Raw genomic sequence first — 13,366 nt, forward strand, 5'->3', positions numbered from 1 at the left:
CTGCAACGTCTCGCTAATACAACCCTGGCACAGTCTTTTAGGGTAAGAGTCAGGAAGGGGCTGCCTGCACATTCCTTATGCTTAGATTTCTTTGCTTTTTTAGCCTGAAAAGGAGGTATGCCGAAAGAAGGGGAATCAGCTTAATAGGTAAAGTTATTTCCACACTCACCCAATGAAGCTTGCCAAAAAAGGTACCGATTCCCGAGGCGGAGACACAGCCCGAGTCCTGGGCGGATCTGATCTACCACTTTGCAGACTCTTGTCCGTGGAGCCCTCCTCCCTGGAGCGCCCACTGCTGCTCCTGACACTGTGTGCCTGTGTTTCCACCGCTGGTGGGTGCACCTCATGTTCTCCTGAGGATGACATGTCCACACACTGGCGTACTGACCCCGCAGGTTTTTATATCTCCCGCCATGAGCCACCTCCCCAGACCTCCGGAAGCGCTCCCAGCACTACCGGTTCAAAGAACGCTGGCTGGTGCCTGTGCGCATGCGCGGCCACAACCCGGACCTCCACGATCCACCAAGCCGCGCATCCCACATGAGACCGGGCGCCCCCCCGGACCCAGTCCTCACGGATCCACCACCAGACGAGGGAGACTGACAGACAGGGCTCCCCCGACGCTGCTTCTGACACCACAGCCCCTGCCGTTCTTGTGGACACTGCAAAGGTGGCATGCATTGGGACAGGTATTATTCTTTCTTTCTATAGGTTCCCCAAACACCGGTTCCCAAAAGAACAGGAAACCAACTGAGGAGGAGAGAGGGACCGCCCCTTTTACTCTGTAGGTTTCCTGCCCCTATGGGCGGGTCCCCTCTCTAAAGTGGGTGCTGTCGTGGCGAAGAGTAATAAATAGGAATTTTTTTTAACAAAATGGTGGTGCTTCTTAGAATCCATGCGTCATATTGCTTACCGGGGGTGGTGGCTGCAGTGAAGCGGGGTCCTAGTGTCGCTGCTGGAGGAGGCAGGAGTGGGGTGCTGCTGCAGGCCACAGGTTGGAATGAGGGGGTGTCCGATGTGCAGTGCGCCGCTACAGGTGTCCGGCGCTGCTGTGGGTGTTTCTGGCACTGCTGCAGGTGTGTCCGGCGCTGCAGAGGGCTCTGCCGACATTCGCATTTAGTGAAAGGCCGAAGCCCCCGCAGTTCCATGGTTTCCTCCTGTGTGGTGGATTCCAGGAAATTGGCCGCTGGGGGCGGCGCATGTGCAGATGGAAATCTCAGCATCAAGATCTCGGGAGATCAGATTTCAGTGCTGAACTTTCATCCCCTGAGATCTCCATGTGCGCATACGTCGCCCCCCAGCAGCCATTTTCCCAGAGTCCATCGCACAGGAAAACACGGAAATACCAGGGCACTGGCCTTTCACAATACATTGGCAGAGCCCCCTGCAGCACCGGAGACCCCAGCAGCACTACCAGGGACCCCAGCAGCACCGCCAAACACCCCAGCAGCACTGCCGAACACCCCCTCATCCCAGCCTGCTGCAACGGTACTAGTAAGGTATATACGCTTTATAAGACACACCCCCATTTCCCCCCCAAATTTGGGGGTAAAAGTGCGTCTTATAATCCATAAAATATGGTATCTTAAAATATTGTATTTGGTAATGCTATCTGCTTAACTCCTTTAATACCCTAGCAAATACACACTTTAGCACCTAAGGGTGTAACCAGAGGAAGGGAGCACCAGTTGTCACCTTGGTGCCTAAAAAAGAACCCCAGGATTGAGGGTCCCTGCTGGACCACACAGGGGTATTTCTGCACCTTATAAAGTCAAAGTTAAAGGGCTCAATAAAACAAATATATAAAATAAGAATATGGAAACTATTTTTAAAAATAATTTAAAAAAAAATCCATAAAGTAACATTAATTGATAAAGTATGAACTCTAAACATTTTGACCATTAATTTTTAGGAAATTTATTTTTCTGCATTTTTTAATAAAATAATAATGTGGTTAGTGTGAAGTACCGGGTGTCATTTTCACAGTGGGAGAAATTTACCGGCAATTTGTTCCAAAGACAAACTGACATACATTTCTTGCACCAGATTTATTTTTTTTTAACACTTTCAGCACATCTTCTAAACAGGAGTTGTGGCTATATGGGAAAGGACAGCATGGTGGATGAGTGGATAGCACTGCAGCGCTGGAGTCCTGGGTTCGAAATCCACCAAGGACAACATCTGCAAGCAGTTTGTATGTTCTCCCCGTGTTTGCGTGGGTTTCCTCCGGGTACTCCGGTTTCCTCCCACGCTCCAAAGATTTACTGGTAGGGAATTTAGATTGTGAGCCCCATCGGGGACAGTGATGATGATGTGTGCAAACTGTAAAGTGCTGCGAAATATGTTAGCGCTATATAAAAAAAAATAAAGAATCAAAAAAAGAAAGATAGAGTCGAGGCTTTATTGGAAAAAGGTGTTGCTTATCATGTGATGCCTTGCATTAAGATATGCATTAAAATTTTCGGTGAAAATTTACTGCACAAAAGTTAGTTACCATATATACTCGAGTGTGGCCCCATAAGATGCTCCATAAAGGTTATGGCCCCGTAAGATGCTCCATAAAGGTTATGGCCCCATATGCTGCTCCATAAAGGGACCTCTCTGACATTTCTGGGCGCCTGCGCACTGCAGTACTCTGCTCTGCCTTCAACTGGGCAGATATAGTATGCCTGCGAAGGAGCCGCAACAGAAGTAAAAAGGAGGACGCCATTGCTAGAAGGTGGGAGGCGTCGGACCGCTACAACCATCGGAACGGACCTCCAGTTGAGTTTAATATAACTCGTTTTTCTTATCTTTCAGGTTACATTGGGGGCTTATCTAAAGCATTACAGAATGCGGTAGATAAATTCTTGATGGCGGTGGCCACAATCTCATAGGCCAAAAATGAGGTGACAGATTCCCTTTAAAAAATGGGCTGAAAATCTCGGCTTGTACTCGAGTATATATGGTAAGTATTTAGGCAGCGTCGGACTGGAGCACCTTGGGCCCACCAGAGAAAATCATTCTTGGGGCCCACTATGTAGCTACATAGAAATAAATACAAGACAACCAATTGTGTGGTAAAACACACTAATATCAGGGTATAATATAAGGTAGTACACAGCTTAATTATGTAGCAGCGGTTGGGGTAGAATCATAGAGGGGTAGCCCCCTCATAGAATATAATGTAGCCTCTCTCATAGATTATAATGTAGCCTCCATCATAAAATATAATGCAGCCCACCTCATAGGGTATAATGCAGCACCCCACAAAATATAATGCAACCCCCTCATAAGGTATAACACAGTCCCCACCAGAGAATATAATGTAGCACCCTCATAGGGCATAATGCAGCCCCCCTCATATAGTATAATGCAGCACCAATACAGAATATAATGCAGTCTCCCCATAGAGTATACTGTAGCCCCCTCATATAGTATGATGTAGTAGTCCCACCAGAATATAATGTAGTCCCCTGAGAATAATGCAGTCCCCATCAGAATATAATGTAGCCCCCTCATAAAGTATAATGCAGCCCCTCTCCACCCCCATCATTGTCCTCATCACCACCTCCATCATTGCCTTCTCCCCCACCACCCCTATTATTCTCCCCCACCACCCCATCACTGCCCATTCCATCACCTCAATCATTGCCTCCTCCCCACCATCATTGTCCATTTCATTTCCTCCATCATTGCCTCTCTCACCACCATCATTGCCCATCACCTCCATGATTGTCTTCCACATTGCCATCATTGCCCATCACCTTCATTATTGCCTCTCCCCACCATCATCATTGTCCATCACATCCATTATTGCCTCCCCCCACCTCCATCATTGCCTCCCCACCAATCATTGCCCATCACCTCCATCATTGCCCATCAACTCCATCATTGCCTACCCCACCGCCATCATTGCCCATCATCTCCATCATTGCCTCCCCCACCGCTATCATTGTCCATTACCTCCATCATTGTCCATCACCTCCATCATTACCCATCACCTCCATCATTGTCTATCACCTCCATCATTGCTTCCCCCACGGCCATCATTGCCCATCACCTCCATTATTGCCTCCCCCACCACCATAATTGCCCATCACCTCCATCATTGCTTCCCCCACCAATATCATTGCCCATCACCTCCATCATTGCCTCCCCCACTGCCATCATTGCCTCCCACCACCCATCTCACACTCACACACACACAGCACCGGTCTGCATCACTCACTCACATAGCAACTCATCACACACAGCACCGCATCACATCTCTCACACTCACACACAGCACCGCATCACTCTCACACACACACACACACACAGTACAGCATACACACGCAGACACACAGCACAACTCACCTCCCCGCAGCCGCAGCACATCCCGGAAGCCTCTTTCTCTCCGGCAGCTTTCCCTCTGATACAGTACGCTGGATGATGACGTCATCCAGCTGGGCTGTCACAGATGGGAAACACCCAGAAAGCAGGAAGCCGGGATGTGCTGCGGCTGCGGGGAGGTGAGTTGTGCTGTGTGTCTGCGTGTGTATGTGGTGCTGTGTGTGTGAGTGTGAGAGAGTGATGCGGTGTGTGTGGTGCGGACGCGGTGTTGGGGATGGGCTGCCTGCTATTAAAGAGGAATGGTATTCACGCCTCTCCACGCCCATAGGGGCATGGAGAAACGTGAATATTCATTTCGCTTTAGCAGCGGGGACAAGAATTTGTTTCCCGCTGCTGCTAGCTGGCACAGGGCGGGCCCCCTTTACTCAGGGGCCCAATACCCACTGACTTGGGGGTCCCTCGAGCAGTGGGGGCCCTTGAAGCAGTGGGGGCCCTAGGCACTTACTGGTCAGTATGCCAGCAGGTGTCAGTGCCTGGGCCCACCGAAGAATCCTCCGGTTCTCCGGTGGGCCAGTCCGAGCCTGTTTAGGTGATGTAAACTTAGACAAGACAATCTAAATTTGCATTACATTTATCATCCATCAACCATCATGAGTTACTGTGATAAACCTACTGCATTTCAAGACTGTCTATTCTTAGTTTACATTGTCTAAAAAGAAGACAGTTTTAATAGGACTGCCCCAATGTGTCTGACAATATATGAGTTTGGGAGTACAACATGCTTTTTTCCCTTTTACAATTCAAGGATGACTTGTACATGTTTGTGAAAATTGCTGTGACTACGAGAAGTTCAAATTGTTCAGAAATCAAGAATTAAGTGGAAGCAGAGTACATTTGTGTCCTGTCAATAAAGAGTGCACATAAACAAAATAATAACTGAACGTTACTATGTGTATAAAACAGAAATAATGGTTACCTAGAAGTCCATGGACTCCTTCAGAAAATTTATGCTCATCCAGTGTGTAAAAACCTAAGAAATCCCTGTGTACAGGATGATTTTTCCATACTTCATGCAGAATAATAACAAATGTTGCTCCTTCTCCGAATGAAAATGTCACATTACTTCTCTTTATGACTTCCAGATTAAACCTGGAAGAGAACAAGTAGAAAAATAATAACAGTTTCTGTAGCATATGCACTGATTTTCAGGTCTATTTACTTATACCATACTTGTACAATACTTCTTCAATCACCTGAAATGTGTGACTGGCGTAATTTCTGCTCTTTGGTACAAAAAATGGGAGAGAGTAGTAAAGGCGGGAGAGACGGGACGGCTAAGAGTGGGAGAAAAGTAGAGAGAACAGGAAAAAGAGAAGGAGGTAGGTAAGGTGTGTAAGGAGATGGACACACTGCCCACATTCCCTCTTAAAGAACGCGTATAATGTTATGTTGTGCAATGTGAACTATGAAGTGCATTAATTATGTTGGTACAGGTCTAATGTTAGCGGTGCGGCATGATGAGTGTTTTTGTGAGGAGACCGGGAGAAGGAGATAGAGTGATCTGAGACATAAACGAAGAGGAGTGACAGAGAGAGAGTTATTTACTGGAGACAGGTCCTGGGGGATGATGCCTAGCAGTATGGCCCAGAGTTTATAACTCCTAAAGGTAACAGGCATTGACAAGACAGAGTACACAAGAGGAATAGAGTGCCCAGGGCAGGAGTTCCAGAGCATTAGCATGAGAGAAGATAAGTACTGGTCATACTGGCACCATAGGTCCTCTAAGGAGAAAGGATATGCTGATCCGCGGGTTGGGTAAAGGACTCTTCCTAATTGGAACTATAGTGTTGAGTTGAGTTGTGATGAAGTACTGAGAATAGGGAATACAGAGGACAAGTAAAGAGAAATGATTTGAAGCTGTGTGGAAAATGCTCCGAGTTGTGAAGGAAATCTCCATAAATTTGTGTACCTGCTATCTTCTGTAGATATTCCCTACTAATTTCCTGTTCAGTAAAAAGTTAATTTTTCAATGTAAAACATGGTGCTGGCAAACCATCATCATCGATTATATGTGCCCTCACAACACAAGTCCACACACCCAGCCAGGACTTCCACTTTCATGTAACATTATGGAGCGTACAAGATGAGAACCTCGACAACTGCTGCCGCCCCGCACCACTTTACAGGAGAGAGGGAAGTGGTAAGGGATGGGGAGAGGGAAGTAGAAAGGAATGGAAAGAGAGGGGGAAAGGAGTTGGGAGTGAGATATGAAATGAGAAGACTACAGTCGATCAGTGGCCATTGGTTGGCTGCAGCAGTTATGCAATGCCCCATGACATATGTTGATGCTAGCAGATTGGCAACAGAGAGGGGACACAATAGTGAGTGCAGAGGAGAGGTGCTAGTCCAAGAAGTGAGTACACCTGTTTTTTTCTTAAACCACCCATGTCCCATTAAGTATAAGTTGGAAAGTAGGGGTTAACCTCTTGAATGACTAAAATATGACACTTTCACAGCAAACATTGTTCTCGATGACTAAATGTATAAATCCTCTTTTTTTCTTGTTTTTGTTGTGCCCCTAAAACGTCAGGAACCTGCACGGGTCGGCTGACTTTTTTTACTTTATTTTGTATTTTAGGGACAGGTTATAGGAATAGTACAGAATTAGAAGTTTCTTACCCTTCCTCACTTAGAGAAGCTGTTTTCTGCCATAAGAAGGTTTCTCTGTTTTTATGGTTCAGGACTGTGACTTTCTCAGTAGTCACCTCAATTATTATCTTCAATGCTCTGTTTACAATCCCAATTCTTCCAAAATAAGTTTCTCTTGATATGACATTCTTGTCAGTTTTCTTATTTCCGATAAGTTCTCCATTGACTGCAATACCTAGAAAATAATTATCGACTTTCTAATTTTTTGTTTTTAACAACACTGATAAACTAATAATAGTATAATCATCACATTATGAGGAACCCGGATGTGGCTGTATCTTCAAGCTTCTGGGGCCTCAATGCAAAATCTCTAGCAGGTCCACCAACTTTAATAATATTGGTTTTCTCATTAGGGATAAAGCGATCTTTTTTGCGTCCTACACTACAGGGCATAACTATTTTTGGGATTCATGAAGGTCTGTTCTTACATCTATGGCAGATCTTATTGATGAGTAATCAGTGAGTGCAGTAAGAAAATACCTTTAATGACAACCAAATGCCACCGAGGAGCATGTCAAGGGCCACTTCATCACTATCTGTATGATTTCAAGGATGAAAGGGATTAGTGGATGGTTTATACACTTGCTGATAAGTTTTTGAGACATATATCGCAGTGAGGTTAAACAAAGCAGTGATTTATTCAACGTGTTTCGAAGTACACGTGACTTCTTCTTCAGGAATGACCACTGTTTTGTAACGGTAAGGATTAAAACTAAAGTCCCAGCTCTCTTCAGGTCATTGACCAGGTCCTCCTGTGTAGTTTGGGGTTGATTCCTTATCTTTCTCTAAAACATCCTAACCCCAAGAGGAGAGATCTTGCATGGAGCGCCAGACCGAGGAATTTTAACAATCATCTTGTGTTTCTTCCGTTTTCTAATAATTGCACCTGCAGTTGTTGCTGCTTGCCTAGTGTCCTGTAGCCAGTCCCAGCCTTGTGCAGGTCTACAATTTTGTCCCCTTGTCCTTAGAAAGTTCTTTGTAGTTTCCATGGTGGAGAGGTTGGAGTGTGATTGAGTGTGTGGACAGGTGTCTTTTATACAGGTAGCAAGTTCAAACAGGTGCAACTAATACAGGTAATGAGTGCAGAGTAGGAGGCTTCTTATAGAAAAGCTAACAGGTGTGTGAGAGACAGAATTCTTGCTGGTTGGTCAGTGATCAAATACTTATTTCATGCAATAAAATGCCATTTCATTATTTAAATGTCATACAATGTGATTTTCAGTTTTTTTCATTTTTAGATTCTGTCTCTCACAGTTGAAGTCTATCTACAATAAAATTACAGACCTCTCCATTATTTGTAGGTGGGAAACCTTGCAAAATCGGCAATGTATCAAATATTTATTTTCCCCATTGTAAAGCATAACCACTCCCAAGAGTGACTCAAAATATTTTTTTTTCCAAAGCTGGGGTCACCTTGTGTCGCATTTTTTGGATATCTTGAGCCCACAGGAGACATAGAAAAGTAAGGACATATTTACACTAGTATGCTATAAATATTACTTGTAAAGCTTAACACTTACCTAGCTGTCTATCCTCGATAAGATTCAGGATCACACCAGGCTTCTCTTGAATATTGAAGCACAGTGCATCACTCTTCTCAGGAACATTTATCACAAAATGAGGGTCAGAATCCACTGTAAAAATAAATAATTACATAAGAATTGAAAATCCATGTATACAATTCATTTTTGGGAGATAGACCGTATTATAAGCAGAGATGTACTCACAGTAATACAGCACAGGGACAATATGATCATGAGATTATATCACATGACTGTATGCATATGGATATATAAAGAACCATAAGGGTATGTTTCCACGGTCAGGAAACACTTCGGATTGGACGTTGCGTAGAGCCGCAGTGTCCAATCTGCAGCGACCAGATGTTACAGCATAGTGGAGGGGATTTTATGAAATCCCATCTCCACTATGTGTTCAAAGACGCAGATGGCAGACCTGCGTATACACACATGCGGAGACTCTTTATAGACCGCAGCATGTCTATTTATCTTGCACAGATGCTCAGTCTCCAGAAGATAAATTACACAGTCTATGTATAGGATGCGGTGATTCCGCATGTGTTCAATGTACACATGCGGAATCACCGTGCGAACAAAAGCTGGCAGCGCTTTGGGTAGAGCTGCGTCCAAAGCGCTGCTAATACATCACGTGGAAACATACCCTAACTTTTTGGGATTTTCTGTCAATGTTACCTTTTAAGGGATTGCATTTTACAAAACTAGTAATATATTTCCATATAACCACTTTGGAGTACATTTAAAATAACAATAAACTTTTATTGTTTGATTGGGAGGTTGAAAAAACAGCTATTTTGACATTGTTTCAACCAGCAGTTTGCTTAAGATCACTGCCATGAATAATGTCACGGGTGTGTCAGATGCTACAGACAGTTGCTCTGCATCTGGCAGCAGAAGTTCTATGCGTTTGGCATTGCAGACGCCTTCTTAATCCTTCTGACTTTTGGACCCAGTGGCAACCTCCCTCCGGCTCTAATTGACGCCCCTGGACCTGTGTGTTTATAGACTCCCAGTCTGCTTCAGAGAGTCGTCGATGATATTCACATTTTCCCTTTTGAAAGCTTGGAGCTATAGTAGTTGGCTTTCTTCCTCTCTTGTACTGTTTGTGGATGTTTGGTGTTACCTATCTGAGTCTGCTCAAAATATGTTGCTTCCCCCTTATTTGTCTCCCTTCTACTCTTTAGTGTTTTGTGGGGACTGACCAGTGCACATCCCCTCTTCCCTATTCAGGTCCTAGCTCTAGGGATATAGCGCTTAGGTTCCTTTTCGGCGATTGTTGTGGAACCAATATGGGGACGGTAGGGGAGGAAGGATGCTATTAGATCTGCCTAGGGGGTCTCGACTCCCCCTTTCCCTAGGATCTGGGCTTCCTTCCCCTCTTCCCCTCGTGTTGCACTTAGTCCACACTGTGAGTGACAAATAAGGAATGGGATCTAAACACCCTCCAAGAGTTACTTCTCCCAATAATCCAGGAACAATTTGGTGATTAACAATGATTTTTACAGCATAATGGAGGCCATGTCACAAGACCCAATTTTCACTGGGGCCCATAGGACTCTGGTCATGGCTTTGCCTATCAGCTAACTGTTGGAGTGGCACATGTCTGTTACACACCTTTGAATATCACGCCACAGCATTTCAGAGTAAAGCATATCTGGCCACAATTGCTTATCCAAAGTCTGATTCATTCTGCCAGGTTTGCGCAGCATGAATCTGACAATGGATTTCCTTTAAAGGGGATATCCTGGACTTTAAAAAAAAAATCTGCCTCAGCACTAATAAGCAGGTAGTTGCTACTTACCTGCCTGTTGTTCCGGGCATCATTTTCCGCCATTGCGCCAGTATAAGGGGGTGAAACATAAGAAGGACAAGAAAGGGTTTACCTCCTCTCTTCCATGCCCGGAACCATATAGCTGCGCAGTAGGGTTGTCAGGGGGAAGACTTTTGGACCTGGACCGATTGCATCATGGGCCTGTCATTAGTAGTGGGGAGGAGGAAGTGAAGCTGCACGCGCGCAGACCTCAGAGCAGCCTGGGCAGCGGACAGGACAAGACACAGCTGCAGACCGGGGGAGAGAGAGAGCTTCCGGTCGAAGACAAAGGCTGGGAGACTGCACAGAGAGACCGTAGCCCGTGACTACATGAAGCTGGAGTCTGCAGTGACAGAAAGACTAGAAGCAATGGGATGAAACGGAATGGGAGGAGACACAGATTAGATATTAGAAAAAACTTTTTGACAGTTAGAGTGATCAATGAGTGGAACAGGCTGCCACGAGAAGTGGTGAGTTCTCCTTCAATGGAAGTCTTCAAACAGAGGCTGGACAGACATCTGACTGGGATGATTTAGCGAATCCTGCGTTGAGCAGGGGGTTGGACCAGATGGCCCAGGAGGTCCCTTCCAACTCTACGATTCTATGATTCTATGAGGTGTGTCGTGACCCCCGCATAGAGACTGTGCCCAGTGCAGAGACAACAGCTCGTGCAGAGACAACAGCTCGTGCAGAGATAGTAGCCTGTGCAGAGACAGCAGCTAGTGCGGAGACAGCAGCTCGTGCAGAGACAGTGATCCATGCAGAGACAGTGATCCGTGCAGGGACCGTGACCCCCGCACGTAGCCCCGGTACCTGCAGTGCTATTGCAGAGTCCCTGATTCCTGCTGAGAGATCTAACAAGGGATGGAGTGTTGTTTCCCCTGGGAGAGGCTGTTGTGCTTAGACAAAAGACTCAGGGCAGAGGGGACCCCATTTGTCCAGAACCCCCTCTGTCTCCTGCAGTAACCCTTGAGACCCCAGCGGAGGATTTTAAAGACCACAGAGTACAGAGAGACTTCAGACGACAAGCGCCGCTGGTGATTTGGTGCCAATGTGGCAGAAGTCCGACTCTTCAGTCAATACCCCTTCAGACTGATAAGTTCCTTCATAAGAAAACTCCGTATAATACGGTTTAATTCTGGTTATACCTTTTTGATTGTTTGCTATTACCAATACTTGCACTGTTATTTTGCCAGTGTTAATCCCTGTAAATAAACCTCCCCTTTAACTGTTGGTCCATCTGTTCCGTGGTGACATACGCAGCACCTGCACCTTATTACACGAGCACAGTGCAGTCACAGAATTTCACTGACATCACTTCAACAGAGCAGTAGCCTGTCTTCCTGTTGACAAGGCTGGACTACTGGTGTCATGCTGATCGATAGCTGTTTTTTTGATGCCTAAAGGCCCTTTTACATTTAGCGATGCACCAGCGAACCGACCAGCGATATGACCCGGTCAGGATCGCTGGTGCATCGCTAAATGATCGCTAGTGAGCTTTCACACAGAAAGACCTCACAGCGATGCAGCAGCGACGCAGCGCACGATACTCACCTTTCACACACAGCGATCCAGACGTCCTCCCGCCCGCGTCCAGCGTCGCTCGTCGTCACAGCAGGAAGCCCCAGCAGGAAGCTGACGACGAGAAATGGAGCCGCCCAATCTCGCAAGATCAGCGATGGACAGCGGGGGAGTGGGTCGTTGGTAAGTATCACACATAGCGATATCGCTAGCAATATCGCTATAACGTCACAAAACCAGTGACGTTTTAGCGATATTGCTAGCGATATCGCTTAGTGTAAAACCCCCTTTACTGGGGGAAAGCCAGCTGTCAATCAGCATGACGCCAATAGTCCCGCCCTGTCAACAGGAAGAAAAATTGCTGCTCTGTTGACAGTGAGCAGCTGAATCTCTAGCAGGAGCGGTCAATGACCAGCGCCAGGTACAACAGGCAGGTAGTTACCTATGTTAGCAACTACATGCTTTTTAAAAAAAAAAAAGTCCTGGTATCGATTTTAATTAAAAAAAACACACTGTCTGATTTGCATTCACAGCCCCTGTTATCAAGGAAAACAGACAAGTAACATAAGGGAAATTTACACCCAATCAGAAAGCTACTTGACCAGTATCCTGGTGATCACGTGATCGCCAGAACCAACGTTGAAGGAGACTGTCTCCACATGGCTCATATAAGCCATGTGTATACTGGGATCAGGAAGGCAGAAAGAGAATAATTCCATTTCTACTTTACTTATTGAAGAAAATATAACCAGTGATGATATAATGTGCGTCCTGTGTTTAAAGGGTGTTGAGGAACACTCACTTGGCAGTGGGATTAAGGCACAAAGGAACGATTTTCCACTTAAACTGTCCATGCGGTTTACTTATACACAGTATAAACCACATAATGCACAGTCCATTTCATTACCTCAACGAAACATGTTATGACCGCCAGTGTTGTAAACATTTGTGACCTGACTTCTGAGTTTGGGCTCCCTCTGGTGGTTGCAGCGGGTAATGGAGCTGGTCGGGTTGACAGAAGTCAATCACCTGAAGAGGATGATTGGAGGTCAGGTGTTACAGACTGGGAAGATTTAAGTCAGCAAGCTTCCCTCAGTTGTTGCTGGTGATTTGGTTTTCTTCCTGTGCATTTTGAAGTCCGTTTGCCCCCTGCTTGGTCCTGCATCGTTCAGATAAGTTATTTGTTTGCTGGAATTTGATCCAGTTTTTGCCTTTCTCTGCTTTCTGCTTTGCTGTGTGGGTTCAGCATTGTTCCCTGCTGGGACCAGTGCTGGACCCCGTTCCATATGTCACAGCTTATGTCAGTCTGTTCAGTATTGCTAGTCCCCTATCAGTATCTTTTGTTTTGCTTCCAGTTCACACTAGAATGCTGATCTAGAGGGGGAGAGGTCATGTGACCTCAGTATTTTTGCATATCAGATGTGTTGGATTGTTCTTAGGGTTTTTTGCGTGATTGCAAACAGTATCTTTCCTG

The 13,366-nt window shown here is 45.7% G+C and overlaps 1 protein-coding gene across 1 annotated transcript in view; it reads right to left on the reverse strand.

Moving 5' to 3' along the window:
- LOC141088290 (inter-alpha-trypsin inhibitor heavy chain H3-like) overlaps positions 1 to 13,366 on the reverse strand; it is a 208,349-nt gene that overhangs the window by 13,298 nt on the left and 181,685 nt on the right. Inside the window, exons 18-20 of the mRNA XM_073574304.1 lie at positions 8,544 to 8,657; positions 6,994 to 7,198; positions 5,291 to 5,463 (exon numbers count right to left, since the gene is read on the reverse strand). Coding sequence (XP_073430405.1) covers positions 5,291 to 5,463; positions 6,994 to 7,198; positions 8,544 to 8,657 — 492 coding nt within the window. The remainder of the gene's footprint in view (positions 1 to 5,290; positions 5,464 to 6,993; positions 7,199 to 8,543; positions 8,658 to 13,366) is intronic.

The sequence above is a fragment of the Dendrobates tinctorius genome, unplaced genomic scaffold, assembly GCF_039654945.1.
Source record: "Dendrobates tinctorius isolate UK_male_01 unplaced genomic scaffold, ASM3965494v1 ptg000038l, whole genome shotgun sequence".
Classification (NCBI taxonomy): domain Eukaryota; kingdom Metazoa; phylum Chordata; class Amphibia; order Anura; family Dendrobatidae; genus Dendrobates; species Dendrobates tinctorius.